Raw genomic sequence first — 20,199 nt, forward strand, 5'->3', positions numbered from 1 at the left:
TTTTCTTAGTAAATTTATTCAGAAAAAGTTCCTGCCTGGAGGGTGGCTCTGGGGTTTATTTACAGCCTCACTGTGTGAACAAAGGCCCCACGCTGTGTCAGAATAGCAGGGGTGGGGGCCATGCCAGGCCCCTCCCCCATGCACCCAGCGATGGGCAAGGCAGGCCCCTTGCCCCTGTCCAGTGGGTCGGCACGTCCCATCCTCCCCCAGGCACCGGTGAGCAGGTGGGCTGCTCATCCCCCACACTGCCTCCAGGCCTGTGAGCGGCTGAGGATCCCCGAGAGCTGGGCTCAGTCTCTGAGGTAAGAGGGTTGTGGCACAGGTGCCAGGGTCCAAGACTTCATTGTTTCTTCCCATGATGGTCGTCCAGCTCATAGAAGAGCACGTAGCCCTCACTAGATGGCACCTGGTTCTCGCTGAGCGGGGACACGCTGCAGGGAGGAGATGGCATTAGCTCCGCACCCGCCTGGCCCGCCAGCGCCCACCCAGCCTCCACACCTGGCTTCCCCCTGGGGCCAGGGCCACGCATTGCAGGCTACGCCAAAGTGCCAGCAAAAGCTCCAATCCCAGCCGCTACCCTGGCAGCACTCCTGCCACACAGAAGCATTCTGCGCCATCACTGCCCAGGGCACGGGTCTGGCTGGCCCCAGGGCAGGGGCTTCTCAGCTTTCAGAGCAGTTCAGAGCGAAGCTGCTCTGCTCTCTCTCTCCATGGTGCACTGGCTTACTGGAGCCAGCCAGCAGGCAAGGGAAAGCCCTGGGGCAGGCCAAGGGGGAAGGGCAGGGCTGAGAGAGGCACAGTCCAGACCACCTGCAGCCTACACTGGGCACAGCCCAGGGCACTGGGCCCTTCCTCACATTTCCCCAGGATTCCAGGTGCATTCTGGGGTCTCAGGCTGGAGAGCCTGCACACAAACAGCGTGCGTTCATTAGGCCTCGGGGGGCCTCTCCTTGCTGCCGTCACCGCAGGCTGCCAGGCTTCCTGAGAGGGCAGCACTGAACCTGCCTGCCCCATTGCCTCCAGCTGGGATAGAGTCACAGGGCGCCAGGGCCAAGGGCACCAGTCCCTTCCAGGAACGCCTGTCACCGGTGCAGGGCCTAGGAGTGCACAATGGGCACAGGACCCCACTGTGCCAGGGCTGGACCCTCCCCCCTGGGGAGCCCTTGCAGCACATCACAGATCCACATTCAGACATGGACCCGCACCTATTGGCCCATTGGCCTCCTCTAGGGGTTCAAGGTCTCACCCTGCACCCAGCCTGGAGGACCCCAGTGCCATGGCTGCAGGAGCGCCCTGCCCCCCACATACCGGGAATCGTTGTAGACCCGCCAGCCGGACTGGTCCCTGCAGAAGGCGGTGTAGTGACCATAGTGCACGCTGCCCGAGTGATTGCACAGGGCGTAGAGGTTATACACCGGGCTCCCTGCAACACACAACGGCTCAGGTCTGGTCACGCAACCCCCAGACATTCCCCCAGCTTCCCCAGAGCCCTCACCACTCCCCCAGGTCCCCAGCGCCCTCACCACTCCCCCAGAGCCTTCTCCATGCAAATCCCGGCACCAGGCAGCACCAGGGGCCCCGCGCTGCCCATCTGGAGCAGCCCCAGCCACTCAATCAGTTAACCATTTAAACAAAAAAATTGTTAATAGTTTAAACCGTTAACTTTTAAAACAGTATTTACATCCCTACCCTCCACAGCCTTCTCCACACAGCCACCCCCCTGGCACTCTTACTCCCCAAGAGCCCTTTCCAGGCAGTAAACCCCCTTGCTTGTCCCCCAGAGCCCTTGACATGTAGCTCCAGCATCCTCCCAAACCCCAGATCCCTCTCTGTGCAGTGATCAACCAGCACTTTCCCCCCAAACTCTATCTGTGCAGGTTACAGCGAACCCCCTTGCTTGCCCCCAGAGCCCTTGCCATGGAGGGAGGCCACCCTGACCCACTCCCTGTGTGTGTAGAGCGGTTCCTGGCTGCGTTCCAGCCTCGCTCTAGGTGGAAGGTGAGACATCCCCTTCCCTGGCAATCTGTCTCAGCCTTCTGCAAAGCTAGGCCCAGCTAGCAGAGCTAGCAGGGGTCAAAATGCCATGCCCTTGGGGCAGCCAAGCCAAGCCTGCCCCCTCGGAGCCTGGCTGACACACTGCGCCTCTGCCCCATGCCCGGCTGCACCCATTTGCAGTCCCAGATTCTCAGCTCAGGATGGTGGTTCTGGGAAGAGCGTGGACTGAGCACAGGCCAGGGAGCCAGCATATCTGGTTTTTAACCTTGGCTCCAACAGAGTTCTTCTGCAGCTTTGGGTAAGCCGCAGTCCCCCCGTGCCTCAGTTTCCCCACCCCCAGAAAGGGAAGGAAGATGCTCTACTCCTCTAAGGGGTGCTGTGGGGAGCACTGCCTGTCTGCTCAGCACCACTCCCAGCGAGTGGCAGGAGCCTTGGTCCAGGTCCAACCAGAGTGAGCTGCCAGCAGCAGTGCAGGGAGTCCCTCCCTGGGTGTTTGCAGAGCCCTAAGGAGGATGCTCAGAGCGCAGGGAGCTGGGTCCTCCAGAACCCACCCAGCTCCTAGGAAATGGCGTTGAACTGGCTGGATTTGGCCTGGGCAGCTGAGTCCATCCCCCAGAGCCCCTTGGCAAACACTTCCATTGAACCACCCACACCCTATTCCCTTCAGCCCCTCCCCCTCACCAGGGCCACGCCCATGCCTGCACTCCCTTCAGCCCCTCTCTCCCCCCCCACCAGGGCCCCGCCCGCTCCCTTCAGCCCCTCCCTCCTCCGGGCCCCGCCCGCTCCCTTCAGCCCCTCCCTCCTCCGGGCCCCGCCCGCTCTTTGCTCCCTTCAGCCCCTCCCCAGGGCCCTCTCCACTGCACATGCCAATAGCACCAGCCCAGGGTGTGGGCCAGGTGTGGGCTATTCGCTGCAGGCTGTTAGCCTTTCAGCCCTGCTCTGCGCTCCATGGGAGCCACCCTAGGGGCCTGCCAGCCAAGGCGGTTTGGGGCCAACGCCTGCAGCAGCTGGTTGAACAATGTGAGAGTCTCCCTCCCCAAGAACAAGGTCAGGAGCCCGTGTGCTCCCCACCCCAGCCAGGGCCCTGCAAGGCATGGCTTGGAGGGAGAGTGCTGGACATGCTGGGTGGGCTGGTGTCAGGACACCTACCAGCCTTCTCACTGGCAAACTCCTTCAGGTTAAGTCGCTGCAGAGGGAAGTCCACGAAGACAGAGCATTTCTTGATGGAGTATCGGGTGGTGGAGAACCTGTTCAGGTCTGGCCAGGGAAGTGGCCGGTTAAGGGAGGTAACAGGCAAGGGGACCAAGAGGTAGGGGTGGCCTCTGTCCTGATGGGGAAGATGGCTTGTAGCCTGCAGGAACTTGTGCTAGCCCAGCCCCTCAGGATCCGGCACATCCCTCTCTACACTACATGCTGCCAGTGCCAGGGACACACCCGCAGCTCTACCTGGGCCACGGATCCCAGCCAGGCACCGAGCAGACGTCTGCCACACAGGCTCTACCAAGGCTGCCAAACTTTCCTTGTTTGCTGTGTCCTTTACTACGAGCCCCCACCCCTCCAGTGCTGGGACATTGTCAGGAAGCTCAGCCAGACGCAGTCTGCGGAACAGCACGTGCTGGGCCAGGCCAGGCCTCTGGGCCATGCGGCCAGAAATGGCCAGTACTGAATGAGTCGCACCCCAACAGGAAAACCCAAGCTAATCCCAATGTCCCCAGATGCTGAGCAGGGTCAAGCCAGGGCTGAATGGGCCACCCAAAGGCAAAAGGCTTTGCCCCCTTCCCCCCAGAGCACTCCCACACCACAACAGACAGGATACGCAGCACCAGGATGCGGGGGAAGCGCTGAATGGTTAGTTTCTTGGTGCTTCTTGTCCTCTGCCGACACTTGTCACAGACCTGCTCCAAGGCACAGGACAGCCTAGCTCAGAGTGCGCAGGGGAGGAGGCCAAGCTATGCTGACTGCTCCAGCCCCGCTGTGGCTGGCACAGCCGGGCCCAGAGCCTCCTGCCTCAGTTACGCCATTGCCAGCTGCCCTCCCACGTCCCTGCATGAGCTGCAGTCTCCCGTTGCTTTGATGTCAAGGCTCCAAGCAGCCTCCTACCATCCCTTCCTGCTCCCCCCACTTCCCCGTCATGCCCCGCTCTGCCTGGATCTCAGCCTCCAAGCACCCCACCTGGTGCTGCCCAGTTACTGCCCTGCAGAGGTGGTAGTGATGCTGGAGCCCTCTGCAGCCTGACCTGGTCCAGCTCCTAGTGCCCCACCCGATATGGGATGTCCCTCACAGCCCTGTGGGATGGAGCGGTCAAGGCCCCGCCAGCACAGCAGGGCAAGGGCCCATCTCTATGCACTGCATGCGGTGGGGCCTCTGGCCCTTCTCTTACCGGAGCGTTCTCGGAATCCAGCTCCTCCTCCTTGGTGAAAAGGCTGAAGCAGTCGAGGAGAGAGACCTTCCCCCCGGCAAAGCCCTTCTGCAAGGGAAAGCAGGGGAGGGGTGCAGGGGGTCAGAGCAGGGGAGGGAGCTAGCCCTGACAGGGCGGAGCGTGTGGAGTCAGGCTCAGCCCTTGCGTGGAGGGGAGGGACACAGACCAGGCAGGGGGCCGGTATCATAGGCTGGAGGAGGCTGTACCTCCCCAATCAGCCTGGCGTGGCCCCGCTCACACTGCCCCCAGACCCCTTCCTGCAGTTCCTTCCTACTCTTCGGTAGCCCACGCTGACTGGGGCTGGGGCATGCCAGCGTGCTGCCAGGACTTGGGGCGGCTGACACTGGGGCTGGGAACACGCTATTTGGCACTCCGGGGCTGGGGCCTGCCTGGCGCGCTGGGGCCGGGGCCAAGCTGCCTGACGCTCAGGGGGCTGGGACTGCTCCGCCCAGGGGGCTGGGGCCCACCCGGAGCTCTGGGTCTGGGGGCACTCAGGCAGCCTGGGGCTGGAGAGGCCACGGTGGGGGTGCTCTGGGCTCCTGCGGGGGGAGAGGAGAAAGGGGAGGGTGAGGGGTGGCGCCTCGGGCAGAAGGGAAGGGGCTGGGAGCTAGTCTCCCCAACGGCTGGTTCACCAGCCACCCATGCATCCAGCTGCCAAAGAGAGGATGAACTAGAACAGAGAAGGCAGAGGGTCTCTCCCCGTGCACCCCAGCCAGGATGGACTGACCCAGCCCACACAGCCCCTACCTTTGGGATGGGGAGGGAGAGGTCACAGAAGACTTCGAAGGTGGTGGAGCGGTAGCCACAGGCCTGACACTTGAGGCAGCTTTTCAGCTGGCCAACGAAGAGATCTGGGAGGGAGACGGGATGGGGTGAGCATGTGTCTCCCCCACCCCACGTCCCCTGCTGAGTGCCCCCTGCCAGCCCAGCTTGGCGTGGGATTGAGCACACCCCTGACAGGAGCCAAGGGGACAAGTGGCTCCTCCCCTCGCTCCAAGGCAGCTATGAGTGCCAGTGCCCAGAGGGCCACCCCAGCACCGCCATACCCAGAGGCCCAAACCATGCCGATGCCAGCCGAGCCACTGGGGGTCAGTGACCGGAGAACTGTCCAGTGCCTCTGTCACCGGTGACTGACAGGGATTATCACATGCCACTCCGTGCCAGACTGGGCTAGAGATGGGAAAGGGGAAGTGTGCGGCTCTCTCCTCCCACAAGGGGCTCGGCTCCTGCCCATGCCACCTGGGAAAGGGGCAACACTCCAGTGTTCACGCCCATCTGGGGCAATTCTACTGGCTTGGTTAGATCCAGCCTTCCCCTGCTCCAGGGAGGGGCAGGATGCTGTGAACGTAGAGCCCCGGCACATGCGGAGCTCAAACCCCATCTTGCACAAGGGGCTGGAGGGAGACACAGTCCTGGCAGAGTCTGCCTGTCCCAGCCAGGGGTCTCCACTGACTCAGCCCCCAGCAGCGGGCCCAGAGGGGGGCATGGAGCCATACCTCCATCAAAGCACCACAGCCATGGGCCCAGAGAGAATGGGGGCGGGCATGGAGCCATACCTCCATCAGGCCCAGAGGGACTAGGCAGAGGGGACAGAGGGGTGGGAGTGGAGCTACACTTCCATCAGAGCCCCCAGCTGTAGGGCCAGAGGGATTGCATGGTGGGAGGGCATGGGCAGCGGGTATAAAAGAGGAAGTTCCCGAGAAGTCGGGGGGCCACCCGCACTCCACCCTGAGGCCTCACTTGGCCTCTTCCCCTGTGGCCTTGCCCACACTGTGCCTCTTCCCGTCCCTGCTCTGCCCCTCCCCCTGCCCAGGTCTCCCCGGCACTGTGCCTCTTCCCCGCCCCCGCAAGGCCTTGCCCTCGCTTCACCTCTTTCCCCAAGTTCCCCTTCCCCCCAGCCTGCCACTCGTGCCTCTCCAGGGGAGGGAGCAGACAGGCGCAAAGGGCAGGCAGAGGGGGAGGAGAGGAGCAAGCAGTAGGGGAGCAGGGGACCTGTGGGGGAAGAGGCCAAGCGGGGGTGGCAGAGTGGGAGTGGGGCCTCGGGGCAGAGAGAGGGTGGAGTGCAGGCGGGGCCTTGGGGCGGAGTGGGAGGCAGGGCCACAGTCCAGGCAGCAGTACCCCTCCCCCACTTCTAGGAAACTTCTGACACTCGCCCCCAGCCTCCCCAAAGGTAAGAGTCACATGCTGCCTACGGGGGAGGGATGGCCATACGCCCATCAGAGCCCCCAGCCCGGGGGCCCGACAGGGAGGTTGTGCTCACCCACTATCTTGCTGTCCTCTCTCTCCAGGTAGCGCTTCCACATCTGGTTGGCTCGTTCGTCATCACTAAGAAAAACCCAAGAGGGAGACAATAGTGGGGGGCTGCTGAGGGAAGAACCCCAAGGGCAGCTCCCTCCACACACAGGCCTGGGCTCTCTGTAGCCCCTTTGCTGAGGCAGCCAGGGGCCGGGTTGTGCTTGCGGGGGCTCTTATCCTGCGGGGGGAGGGGGGGGCTGAGACTCCCCAAACTCCTCCCCCCCATGCCCCGAGCCAGCAGCCCCAAGGCTGAAAGCAGACCATGTGCTGTTGTCAATCTCCTCCCCACCTGCCCCCTTGCTCTCGCCGCAGGCTCCCTCCACCCTGGGCAACAATGCAGCTGCTGGGAGGGGAGCCTGGGAACCCGACACCCCAAATCCATGAGAGCTGCCTGCTGGCCCTGGGGCTGTCACTGCTTCTGTCCCCGGGGCCCAAGCCAAGGTCAGACTAACTAGACCCAGCCAGGACACCAGCCTGGTTCCCGCCCCCTTGAGCCCCACCAGCTCCGGCCGCGCAGCGAGGGAGTTCTTGCCAGGGGCAGTCCTACTGCTTTCAGACCCTCAGTGCAGGGCTACAAGGACCAGCTCACAACATGAGCCACATTTTGCTGCGTCCCTGGGAGTCGCAGCCCCCAACCAGCTCAGCCTGCTCACCTCAGGGGGTCCGAGTCCTCTAGCACCAAGGGCCATTTGGTATCAGAGAGGATGCTGGGAGTTTTGCGCCCCTTCCTGTTGATCTCCACATGCAGCCGGTCCATGAAAAACTTCAGGAACTCCTGGGCGTCCTGCTGGCTAGAGACAAGAACGGCCAGTCAGGGCTCAGCCCAACCCCGCCCTTCAAGAGCTTCCACACACTGCGTCCCCTTCCCCAGCCCCAACCCACTCCACACACTGCGTTCCCAGTCCCCGCACATTGCGTCCCCTTCCCCAGCTCTAGCCTCCAGCACCCTCCATACACTGGGTCCCCTCCCCCAGTCCCCAACACCCTCCACACACTGCATCCCCTTCCCCAGCCCTACCCCCCAGCGCCCTCCACTTTCCCCTCTCCCAGCCCCAGCCCTGCCCCACAGCACCCTCCACATACTGGGTCTCCTCCCACAGCCCCGCCTCCCAACACCCTCCACACACTGCATCCCCTTCCCCAGCCCCAGCCCCCTTCACACACTGCGTTCCCAGCCCCAGCATCCTGCACACATTGCGTCCCTTTCCCCAGCCCTAGCCTCCAGCACCCTCCATACACCGGGTCCCCTCCCCCAGCCCTGACCCCCAACACCCTTCACACACTGCGTCCCCTCCCCCAGCCCCACCTCCCAAAACCCTCCACACACTGCATCTCCTTCCCCAGCCCCCTCCACATACTGCGTTCCCAGCCCCAGCCCGCTCCACACACTGGGGCCCCAGCCCTGCCCCCCAACACCCTCCACACACTGCATCCCCTTCCCCAGCCCTGCACCCTCTCCACACACTCGATCCCCTTCCCCAGCCCTACCCGCAAGCACCCTCCACTTTCCCCTCTCCCAGCCCCAGCCCTGCCCCACAGCACCCTCCACACGCTGGGTATCCTCCCACAGCCCCGTTCCCCAGGCCTCCCCGCACACTGGGTCTCCTCCCACAGCCCCGCCTCCCAACACCCTCCACACACTGAGTCCCCTTCCCCAGCCCTGACCCCCAGCCTTCACACACTGCGTCCCCAGCCCTGACCCCCAGCCTTCACACACTGCGTCCCCAGCCCCCTCCACACACTGCATCCCCAGCCCCAGCCCTAGCCTCCAGCCCCCTCCACACACCGGGTCCCCTTCCCCAGCCCTGCCCCCCAACACCCTCCACACACTGCATCCCCAGCCCTGCCCCCCAACACCCTGCACACACTGCGTCCCCTTCCCCAGCCCGCGCACTCTCCACACACTGGGTCCCCTTCCCCAGTCCTGCTCCCCAGGCCCCTCTACACAATGAGTCCCTCCCCTGGCTTCAGTTCTCCCACCCAGGACTGTCCACATTCAGGGTCCCCTCCCCTGGCCCCACAGCTCTCCATGCTCAAGGTTCATCAGCAGTGGGGCTTTCCTAGCAGCTCTGACCCCAGCCCTTCTGCTGTCGGCCCCCCCTTACTCAGCACATCACCCTGCCAGGGCTCTGGGAAAGCCCCACTGTGCTCTGCACAAACCTGAGATCGCCCTGGCTGGACCGGTTCCTCTAAGATGCACACTATGCTGGCGCTAAACTCTGCCCAGAGGTGACTGCATCCCATGGTGCACTGGGACAGCCCCTGCCCATGGCTGTGAGAGAAGAGGTCCAGGGCCCACAGGGAGCCCTCTCACCTGTAGCCTGTGAAGGACGGGACGTATTTCTGAAAGACAGCTTTGAACCGCCCAGGGTCCACAGCTTCAGTGGAGTCTGGGTGCCACAGTGAACTGATGACATCTGCAAATGCTGAGGGGAGACAAGCCACCATCCCACGTTACCCCACCTGTACCACCCCATAGCCAGCTCCCTCACCCCAGCTGGCATGACAGCCATGGGGCAGGGGAGCAGGATTCCCTGCCTCTGGGGAGGGGCCAATCTCCAACTGGACCCTGCTGGAGCAGCCCAGGGGGGAGAGGCAGGAAATACCCCCAGACCCACAGGGTATTGCTGCCCCCAAACCGCTGCGCATGGCACAGACTGGGGGACAGGGAGGAGTGAAGGAACAGCTAGACGGGGTCAAAGGGAGCGTAGGACAGTGGGCGGAGCCCAGGAGGAGTCAGGATGCCTGGATCCTATTCCTGACTCTGCCACCAAGATCTCTCCCGCAACCTTAGCGCTGGCCCTCCGGCCTTGTCCTTGCCCTGCGGTGCCCAAGGTGAGACGGACATGCTCAGCGCTCCAGAGCCTGGAGATGGGCCCATCCTCCATACACCTGTGTCCTGCCCGCTCCCACGCCAGGCACAGTGTCAGCACTGTCATGGCAGGGTATTCGGCCCTGCTCTTTATGTAACAGACTTTCCAACTGGCCTCACTTGGGCAGGGTGCTTACATAACCCTGGTCGCTGGGGCGGGGATTAGCTCCCATGGCAGCCGGACCCAGGCAGTTCCTGGGCAGCGAGCCAGCTGTGTGAGCGCAGGGCTGGGGAGCAGCAGGAAGGCAGCCGGCTGGCTCACCTACCTTCCGTGAGCTCCTGCTGGGCCCGCGAGGTGCTGGGCTGCTCCTGGAGGAACTCCTTGCGCAGGCAGTAGTCGCGCAGAGGCTTGGTGCTGCTCAGGCACTGGAGCACAGCGTTCATGAAGCACTGCAGGGCACAGGCAGGCAGTCACGGTGGGCCCCATGCCCCAGGTGCTACCTCCCCCAGCCCTCTGCATGCAGCTGGGATTGGCCCGCACAGGAGGGGCTGTAGTTCCTACTGGACAGGAGCCATGGAGAGTGGCAAGCCCAGAGTGCAGGCTCGTGGGCACCGTTACCCCCCGTTACCCCGCTCAGTCAGCTCACCCTGCCAAGCTCCGCTCTAAGCATCCCCCTCCTAACAAGGCCATCCCAACAGCCACACATCTCTTGCCACTGTGCAGAGACCGGGCTGGCAGCAGATGTAGCAGGGACACTGATGGGCTCCCAAAGGAGGAGGCCACCCACAGTGAAGCAGATCGGTGATGGGGAGGAGGGTCCCTCGAGATCAACCTACCCACCAGGAAGACGGGGTCACTGGCCACGTGCAGCTGCTCAACCACCTCCCAAGCTAGACTCAAGCTGCTGCCGCTCAATGCTGCACGAGGGCTTCTTGGAGCCTCTCAGACAACACAGGCAGAACTCAGCTCAGCCAAACCCCTGCAACCTGGGCTAAAGGACAATCTCCATCAGCAGCACAAGGCCTCTGACACGCAGCAGTGACACTGTGCTAGACACAGCAGGGTTCGGGCAGAGGGCCCAGTGCAGCCTGGGATAGTTTAGTGCCCTCCAGCGCTGGGGCTGCAGGGAACAGCCCAGAGGCAACTAGCCCAGGGGGTGCAAGGGGAACCACAGCTGGGTGGGAAAGGTGGCTACAGGTGAGTCAGCTCCACTCACCGCACAACTGCTGGCTCCTCCATGCAACACAGGCATGGCCCTTTGATTGGACTCAACGGGGTAGTTGTATTGGCATGTGCAGGCTCCAGCCCACCACACTGCTGGCGGTAACAGGCGCAGCCCCTGACCACCGCCCCCATCCGCCTGTCCCAGCCCAAGGGCTCTGGGAGCCCATCTGCACTGCTGGGGAAAGCTGCTGCACTCCCAATCCCACAAGGATTAAAGCAGGCAGGCAGGCGCTGGCTCAGAGATGGTGGCAGTGGGAGAACAGTCCCTGGTGAGCAGTATTCCAAGGGCGCTCTTCAGGGAAGGGACAGACCCGGGAACACCGAGAAAGGGAGACGACTGGGGGAGGTTACATATACCATGATGACATTAGACTCATGTGAGAAACTACAGCATTCAGCAATCTCAGATCTCCATGGCAGGGCACCCCCACGGGAAGGGGCACCCTCACATGGCACATCGGGGAATCATGGCCGCAGTCACGTAGAATCTAGGCAGCCCAGGTCTCCATTCTCTGCGCTTTGCATCACTGACACGAGTGCAAAGCAGGTGTGAAACACCACGGTGCTGCGGTCATCTTGCCCTGGTGAGAACACTGCCACGAGGTCTGCACAGGGAGAATCAGGCCGGACCGGGGGGGTGCAATGCGGGGAGGACGTGCTACCTTGAGTCCTCCCAATTCCAGCTCCTCTGCATGTCAGACACTTTCCCAAGCACCAACTGCTATTTTTGACACCATCAAAACACAGGCTATGGGCTTTTCAGAAAGCCCTCTACAGAGGACAGCCTGCCCCGCCAGTATGTGTGTGTGTGTGGGCGGGGGGGGGGGGGGGGGTTCCCGCTGCCCAGGGCTCCCCAGCACCAAACACCAGGTGCTTACCGTGTTGCCAAGATTGCGGAGTCCGATGTGCCCAGAGCCCAGGAGGAGGGTGTGGTGTGTCTGAGAAGACGAGAGAGAGAGAGACAGGATGAACACCTGGGAGAGGGACCCTGAAGTAGCTAATTCTAGCATGAGCAGGAAGAGTCTGTGCCAGGAGGATGGCCACACACAGCCAACGCATTCCCTCTACACACACATGCGCACACAGCCAGCTCATGGCCCCCAGAGGCTGGAAGTGTCCCACTGCCTACAGCCAGCAGAAGGAAGAGCATGGTGCATTACCTCACTGGTCATCAGCAGCAGCCCCATCACCGCCGTGTGTACCACCGACTCCGAGATATCCGCCCCCTTGCCCTGCAGCTCTCGTTTGGTGGCCAATGTGCGGTGCAGCTTTCGAGGCAGCTCCACCAGGGTAGCTCCCTGCAGGCCTGGCATGGCTCCTGCCGCACGGAGGAGCGGGCAGCTGGAGTGCTGAGCTTGCCCTACAGCACCAACTGAAGGGACCACAGGGCCCTCCCTCTGCCTCTATAAACCATCAGCTCATTAGCTGATCCGATTTCCCCTGGCTATTCCGGGCCCTGCTTGAGGCTCATCTCTGTGGGATTAATTAGCAAGGAGAGCTACTTTGGGGACAATGGGTGTTTGAAGAACCATGGAACAGAGAAGGAAAATACAACCAAACACTCACTGACCATGCAGCAGGCACAGCGCACTCCTAGAGGGGATGGGGGTGGGGAAGAAACCAGCTACTCTGGGCCAATCTGTCTCAGGGCTGCCATAATCCACTGGATTGCTAGGTGGGAACATGCCAAAGTTCTGCACAGCCAGCTAGCCCTGTATGGGGTGGCAGGCCATGCCTGGTGGTCAGCCCCATGCCTGTGCTCAGACAGATTACATAAGAGATTTCCTAAAAGGAACAGATTACACTTGTGGTGCCCGGTGGACACAGCTGGGAGGGTCTCTTGCTAGGAAAGAGGAGCTGCAGGCAGGGACTGAGGGGAAGGTCTGGGTCAGGCCACTGGGGAATCCCAAAGCCTGTAGATCAAGATTTGAGTGAGCATTTGGACAGTTTGGGACACTTTGATCACCTTGTACAGAGCCTTGGACATCAGACCTGCTGTAGCCAGAGAGATTGAGGGGCCTTCGCCATCTATGACCTCTGTGGTTTTGCACATCACTCACCACCACCCCCACCCCACCCCCTGCACACATCCCTGAGTCTCCTGAATGAGCAATCCAACAATTCTTGGGGCATCTGTTAACTTCACATGCAATACCACTAGCTAGATGGCTTCACTGAAATCATAAGCTGGTTCTCTGCCCCTCCCACCCAGAGGGCTCCCCAGCGGATGGAGTGCTAGATGCAGTTCCTGAAGCAGCCAAAGTCGCTGCTGCATGTCAAGTCAGGACCCTCAGGGATATCACCCATGCTGGGACTGCTTGCTTGCTGGCATGCCGTGCTCCTGCTCAGCAGAGCCAGAGACACCCCCCCCACCAGACTTTCTGAAGGCCCGGTGACTAAATTCTGATGCAGTCCAGTCCCCACAGGCCTGCATGTGCATGAGGGTAGGTAGGATGCTGAAAACATGGTATGGTGGAAGGATGCTCCTGGGAGAAGCATGGCCAGACAAGGGACTTGAAAAATCACTCCACCTCCTAGTCCCAGCTGCCAACCTTTCTGAGGCACATCACCCTCCCGCCACCCCAGTGCACCCAGCTATTCTGCCTCGTGGCAGCATCGTTCTGACAGCAGCAACTCTGTCTCTCGTTATGTAGGAGGCAGAGTGCTCAGCTGGATGGGCAGACCTGCGGGAGTCCATGGTGGTGCTGGCTTTCGACTTGCCTGCTCAGCAGGTTGAAGCCGGAATCACAGCGACCACAAGCTCATTTTCCCTGGATCCCACCCACAGGTGCTGGGTTCTCATGGAACGAGGAGGCTGGGGGCAGCTTGGGGCAAAACCACAGAGCACCAGGGCTCAGGGGGAGCCTTCGGCCTAGACTCCTCCATGGAAAGTAAGGGCTTGGACAAGATGGGAGAAAGCCCCCCTCCCCCTTGAGGAAGCCAAAGATTGCAGCCCCCAGACATCAGGCCAGGCACTGCCACTCTCTAGCAGTCAGCAGTAATGAGGCTCATCCGCCCCAGCAGGCCTGGGAGCAGAGCACGGGGAGGACGGCAACGCGGAGTGCTACCCGCCACACTCAGTAGATGTCAAACAGCAATTACAACAGACACCTTCTTGTCGGGCCTGCTCGGAGCTGGAGACGGTACCTTCCCCTGGGGTGGGCTCCCAGCCGCTGGGACATCCTGAGGGTGCAGGTACTCGGAGACCTGAGGATCGGGGGTGTGAGTCCTGGTGCAGCTCTCAGTGCGGACGGAGAGCAGCGCGCCCGCAGGCCTCCCATCCAGCCCAGGAGACACACTGACCCTCCTGAGCGAGGAGCTCCGCTGGAGAGCCAAGGGCCCCAGGCCCAGCTTTTGGCTGCACGGCGGGCTGCGGTCCCGGAGCACCAAGCGGCTGAGCACCATGCTCAACTCCTCCCCTCGCCCCCCTGCCTGGCTCAGGTCCCCAATGCTGATGGACTTGGAGCGGGCGAGATTGTTCCTCCTGCGCTCAGAATCTCGTTCCACCAGCAACACTCCTGATGGCATGGAGAAGGAGGCGCTGCCTGACATGGTGCCAGGCTGTGGGGACTTGGGCACCTTGACCGCATGGTCTGCCTTCACTGGCCCTCGCCGGGGCACTGAGCCCCGCAGCTGGTCGCTGCGCTTCGAAGCACGGCCCCTTTCGAGCTCCTGCTTCTTCCCCCGATCGTCCAGTGGGCTGGGCCGGGGAGGCAGCGGGCGAAGCTTGGGAGCCATGGAGAGCCCATTGGCCAGTGCAGGGGAGACTGAGGCATGGCGCTCCTGGCTCACAGCCCGGTGTCCGTTCAGGAGCTTGGCGGTGGCCTTGGGCTGCGATGTGATGACCTGCTCTCTAGCCCGGCTGACCCGGTGTTCAGAGGCCTGGGGCATCGTAGAGACAATGGAGAGGAGAACCCTGGGGAGAAAGGGAGAAAGACGAGTCAGCACAGCAGGTCAAAGCCAGTGTCAGTCAAATGGAGCTCAGCTACTGGGAGGCAGGACTCCAGGCTGCCAATGCCAGCTCCAGGAGGGCAGTGTGGTCCAGTGGGTTCAACAAGGGAATGGGAGACCAGGCTCCTGGATTTCAGCGCCGACTCCCTGTGTAGCCTGGGTAGATTCTCTGTAATTCGAAGCTGGATAGCTACATTATGGGAAGCGGAAACCTTCCTCTGCAGCATCAGGTGCTGGCCATGGCTGAGGCACAGATGCTGGGCTGCAAGGACCGGGGCTCCGAGCCAGCACAACTGGACGTACCTCTCACAAGCTGCAAGCGTCTCTTCCCCACCAGCACCAAGCTCACACCCCTCCACGGTGGCTGTCCAGGTGGAGATTCCCATTGGCTGAGGCCCTAGAACACAAGACAGGATGATCCAGGCACAGGCTCCCATGGCTGTTTCATCCAAGACTTCTGGCCATGAGAATCTCTGGGAAATCCTCTGAAAAGTAGCTGGGCAACAGAGCCCAGCCCAGAGCAGCTCAAACTGGCCCGTGTCACAAGGGAAAGGGAGGAAGGGCCTGCAGTGAGACAGGCCCCATCGGACTCCACCCAACAGAGTAGGATACTGCACACCTGGGCGGGAATGGTAGGGTTTCCTTAGGAGGGCAACAGGTCGTGCTGCTAGTGAAGAGAGAAAGCTGGGCACAGGCTTTCCCTATCCCACAATGCACCAGCACCTTCACACAGCAGGGCCAGGAGTGACTGCGCCTAGCTAGAGGCAGCATCACGCCATCTACCCCCCTTTCCGCTCTGCTTCAAGGACAGTCTCCTGAGACGGCCTTTTACTCCCCTTTCAGCAGGTTTTCAAGGGAGACAGTTAATGGGCTCTGGTGCCTTCCAGCCAAGTCCACCAAGCTCCAGGCAGGGGTAACTAAGGGTATGTCAATGCTGCAATTAAAACCCCCAGCCAGTCTGAGCCAGCTGACTCAGGCTATGGGGCTATTTAATTGCAGTGTAGATGTTCAGGCTCGGACTGGAGCCCTGGCTCTAGCACCCTGCAAGGTGAGAGAGACCCAAAGCTGAGGCTGCAGCCCAAGCCCAAACATCTACACTGCAGTTAACAAGCTCTTAGCCCAAGCCTTGTGAGCTCGAGTCAGCTGCACAGGCCAGCCACGAGTGTCTAATCACAGTGCCAACATACGCTCCGAGGCCTTGCCCGCTAGCTGCAGCTAGGTCAGAGATGGGCAGGTATCAAGTGGCTTATGTGGCTAGGGTGACCAGATATCAAGTGTGAAAAATCAGGACGGGGTGGGGGGGTAATAGGAGCCCATATAAAAAAAAGCCCCAAATATCAGGACTGTCCCTATAAAATCAGGACATCTGGTCACACTAGATGTGGCCCTCAGGCCAAAAAGTTTGCCCACCCCTGAGCTAGGTGGTCTGTGCAGAAGGAGTCAGTGAGTCTGTGCTTCCTGCAATTACTGAGCAGGAACCTGCACCACTAGGGGGCTCAATGGGTGCCTTGTGTCAGCCTGACAGAGAGGCCAAGGGCTGAATGGGTCCTGGTAACCAGACTCCTCTCCCACAGGGGTATCTCCATGGCTTGGCTAAGGCACATTAGCAGTCCCAGTTTGCTCTCCGGCCGCCTGGTTCCCAGGCTCTCATTCAGACTTTTCCCCACACTGTACTGCTGTCAAACCCCTTCACCTCTCACTCAGCTGAGCTGAGGGATTTGGGTGAGTGAGGCACTGAACTACAGAGGTGATTAGCGTGAGTCACTAGTCAGGACATGGGTTGCCAGTTACTCCCACCAACCGCCTCTGGCAGGGGCTGGGCTTTGCCAATGCAGAGCTCAAAACCAGAAGCAGTGCTTGTATCTGGCAAAGAAACTTACTGATTCCCGCACTCCCACGCTCTAGAACAGGAGCACTGGCCCATTCCTGCCTTCTGGCATCCAGCACAGAACAGTAGAGGGCACAGACCACACATAATGAAGCCAGCGAACACTTGGTATATAGGATCGAAGACAGCTAGAAGCCTTAATTAGGGTCCATTGGCACAATCCTGTACACCAGTGGTCCCCAACCTTTCTTGTGGGAATAGCATATTGCTATTCCCAGAAAACTGTGGCGGGCGAAAAGCGGCAGCGGGAAGAAGCGTTGCCGCCAAAATGCGGTGGCGGGGTGTCTGGCGGGCGTACAAAAATGCCCCGGCGGGCACTGCATTGGGGACCCCTGCTGTACACTGTCATTAACTGGCTAATGTGTATGCATAATGTTGCCATCTTCTGGATGGAATCAGACCTACTCAGCTGTGTGCCATAAGCCTGATACTGCTAAAAGCTGATCGAGATTCCCTTTTAACTCAAATAACAGAGGTCTATGCTTTTGGAGCAGGAGGATTAGTGTTTTTTCTATCCCTGATGTCATCATGAAATTCCTACCGGTCCAGCATAATGGCAATTGGAAAGCCACAAATGTGTCACAATAGCAAACCCCGCAATACACATTGAGATAAGAGGGGCATGATCCATTTGCAATTTGCTTCAGGAAAACCAGCACAGGCCCCTGCTACTGCTCAATGGCCTCAAGACAGAGCATATGGTATTTCAGAAAGGGAAAGCACAAGGGAGTGCCATGAACTGGGACACCAGGCCAGGGCTTCAGAGCAGCTGGCCAGTCAAAGCCAAAGTGACACTTCCCTTTGCAAGTAGGATGGCGAAGTGTGCAGATTCTGCCCATCCGAGCTTGGCATTGGTCAAGTTGCCAGGAGCCCAAGGGCTGCCCAAAATTTGTATAAAATGGAGAAGGCTGCATCTGCCTTCCATCTTATACCTAGAGGTGCAACCCACTGCAACTACAGATCCCAGCATGCAGTGCTCCCTCTCAAACTAAGCGGCCATGCTGCGTGGCTCGCTGGGACCAGTAGTCTCTTCAGGCCGCACTTCCACAGACAGCGCCAGACAGCAAAGACATTTAACTCCTGAGGCAATCTCTGTACGGATCACTCAAATAAAGAGAATTTATTTTCAAAACTTTCTGTGATGTTCCCCCACCAGCCACACTCACCTCCCTCACTCCTCATCCTACCCAGTTCACACACCCCTTGCTGCCAGCCAGCCTGCCCCTTACCTGGAGGGAGAGAGCCCAGGGACAGGGGGCAGGGCAGTGTCCTTGTGCAGAGCCCAGCTACCAATCATTCCAGCCTTCCCTCACCCTGCCCCCCAAACCACATCTACGCTATGTGACCTCCAGCTCCCTAGAGACCCCCTACAGCCCCAGCCCCCATACACCATTCCATAACCCTATGCAGAGGCATCTCTCATCATCCCTCAGCCCCTAGAGAGAGAGAGTAATCACCCTATCTACAGCCCCCATATACACATTACACCCCCATGTGGAGGCCCCAACCCCTATAGAGTAACTCCCTATATACAGCCTCCCATACATACATTATCCCCTATATGCAGGCCCCAACCCCCATAGACTAACCCCCACATATACATTGCACCCTATAGGCAAGCCCCAACCCCAAGAGAGTTACCCCTATATACAGCCCCCCTATATACCTCACCCCCATCCCTTCAGCCCGAGGAAACCCCCCTAACCCCACATACCATGGAGGGTGCCCACCCCCTCCGAGGCCCTGGGGGGTGGGTCAGGCCCTACCTCCTGCAGGACGCCATAGCAACAACTCCCGCACCAGAAGCCGCCATCTTTGTTTCTGTCCCCACTGCCCGGCTAAGAGCTACTTCGGTCGGCTCACGGCGCATGCGCCGCCATCCGCAGCCTTCTGCTTCTAGGCCTAGTCTGCGCGTGCGTCAGCGTCCTGCTCTAGTGACACATGCCCGTCGCCATGGAGGCAGAGCGGCGTCCTTCCCCCTCCTAAAGGGGCGGCAGCACCGGCAGGGAAAGTTATCGTAGGGTCGCCGAGGCTCCGGCGGCTGCTGTCCAAGGGGACTTTGGCACCAGATTATCGTCAAAAGCACCCCCCTAGGCTGAGACATACGAGGGGAGCACCTGTGCTGGGGGGCACGGGATATACCACATCCCCTGGGGGGGATCCCTGTGCTGGGGGGGGGGGGGGAACGGGATATACCACATCCCCTGGGCCTGGGGGGACCCCTGTGCTGGGGGGGAACGGGACATACCACATCCCCTGGGGGGGACCCCTGTGCTGGGGGGGGGGGAACGGGATATACCACATCCCCTGGGCCTGGGGGGACCCCTGTGCTGTGGGGGGGAGGGTATGTGACATACCACATCCCGTGGGGGGACCCCTATGCTGCGGGTGGGGGGGATATGGGACATACCACATCCCCTGGGGGGACCCCCGTGCTGTGGGGGGGGATATGGGACATACCACATCCCCTGGGGGGGACCCCTGTGCTGCGGGGGGGGAAGGGTATGTGACATACCACATCCCCTGGGGGGACCCCTGTGCTGCGGGGGGGAGGGTATGGGACATACCACATCCCCTGGGGGGACCCCTGTGCTGCGGGGGGTGGTATGGGACATACCACATCCCGTGGGGGCCCCTGTGCTGGGGGGTACGGGACACACCGTGTCTATGCGTGTTTATGAGTTGGTTGAGTTCAGGATCCTGACACAGGGAAGAAAGGTAAGCAGCACGATACGGACCCTGGACTTCAGGAAAGCAGACTTCGACTCCCTCAGGGAACGGATGGCCAGGATCCCCTGGGGGACTAACTTGAAGGGGAAAGGAGTCCAGGAGAGCTGGCTGTATTTCAAGGAATCCCTGTTGAGGTTACAGGGACAAACCATCCCGATGAGTCCAAAGAATAGTAAATATGGCAGGCGACCAGCTTGGCTTAATGGTGAAATCTTAGCGGATCTTAAACATAAAAAAGAAGCTTACAAGCTTACAAGAAGTGGAAGGTTGGACATATGACCAGGGAAGAGTATAAAAATATTGCTAGGGCATGTAGGAATGTTATCAGGAGGGCCAAATCGCACCTGGAGCTGCAGCTAGCCAGAGATGTCAAGAGTAACAAGAAGGGTTTCTTCAGGTATGTTGGCAACAAGAAGAAAGCCAAGGAATGTGTGGGCCCCTTACTGAATGAGGGAGGCAAACTAGTGACAGAGGATGTGGAAAAAGCTAATGTACTCAATGCTTTTTTTGCCTCTGTCTTCACTAATAAGGTCAGCTCCCAGACTGCTACGCTGGGCATCACAAAATGGGGAAGAGATGGCCAGCCCTCTGTGGAGATAGAGGTGGTTAGGGACTTTTTAGAAAAGCTGGACGTGCACAAGTCCATGGGGCCGGACGAGTTGCATCCGAGAGTGCTGAAGGAACTGGCGGCTGTGATTGCAGAGCCATTGGCCATTATCTTTGAAAACTCGTGGCGAACGGGGGAAGTCCCGGATGACTGGAAAAAGGCTAATGTAGTGCCAATCTTTAAAAAAGGGAAGAAGGAGGATCCTGGGAACTACAGGCCAGTCAGCCTCACTTCAGTCCCTGGAAAAATCATGGAGCAGGTCCTCAAAGAATCAATC

At 60.4% G+C, this 20,199-nt stretch overlaps 1 protein-coding gene across 6 annotated transcripts; it reads right to left on the reverse strand.

The window, feature by feature from the left end:
- On the reverse strand, positions 1-18,470 carry USP21 (ubiquitin specific peptidase 21). Of its 6 annotated transcripts, none has more exons than XM_075122747.1 (14): positions 18,300-18,427; positions 15,001-15,094; positions 13,858-14,662; positions 11,625-11,684; positions 9,848-9,971; positions 9,024-9,135; positions 7,363-7,500; positions 6,675-6,739; positions 5,162-5,265; positions 4,376-4,462; positions 3,812-3,890; positions 3,145-3,252; positions 1,309-1,423; positions 1-431 (listed from the first exon to the last, which is right to left on the reverse strand). In XM_075122747.1, exons 2-14 carry the CDS (start codon positions 15,081-15,083, stop codon positions 341-343), a joined length of 1,971 nt encoding a protein of 656 aa, XP_074978848.1. In that variant the 5' UTR covers positions 15,084-15,094; positions 18,300-18,427; the 3' UTR covers positions 1-340. The 6 variants fall into 6 exon arrangements, with proteins under 6 accessions (XP_074978848.1, XP_074978849.1, XP_074978850.1 ...); XM_075122748.1 differs by having other exon boundaries at positions 18,352-18,416; XM_075122749.1 differs by lacking the exon at positions 15,001-15,094 and having other exon boundaries at positions 13,894-14,662; positions 18,352-18,470.
- Positions 18,471-20,199: the final 1,729 nt, after the last annotated feature.

Source organism: Caretta caretta, chromosome 24, assembly GCF_965140235.1.
Source record: "Caretta caretta isolate rCarCar2 chromosome 24, rCarCar1.hap1, whole genome shotgun sequence".
Lineage (NCBI taxonomy): Eukaryota > Metazoa > Chordata > Testudines > Cheloniidae > Caretta > Caretta caretta.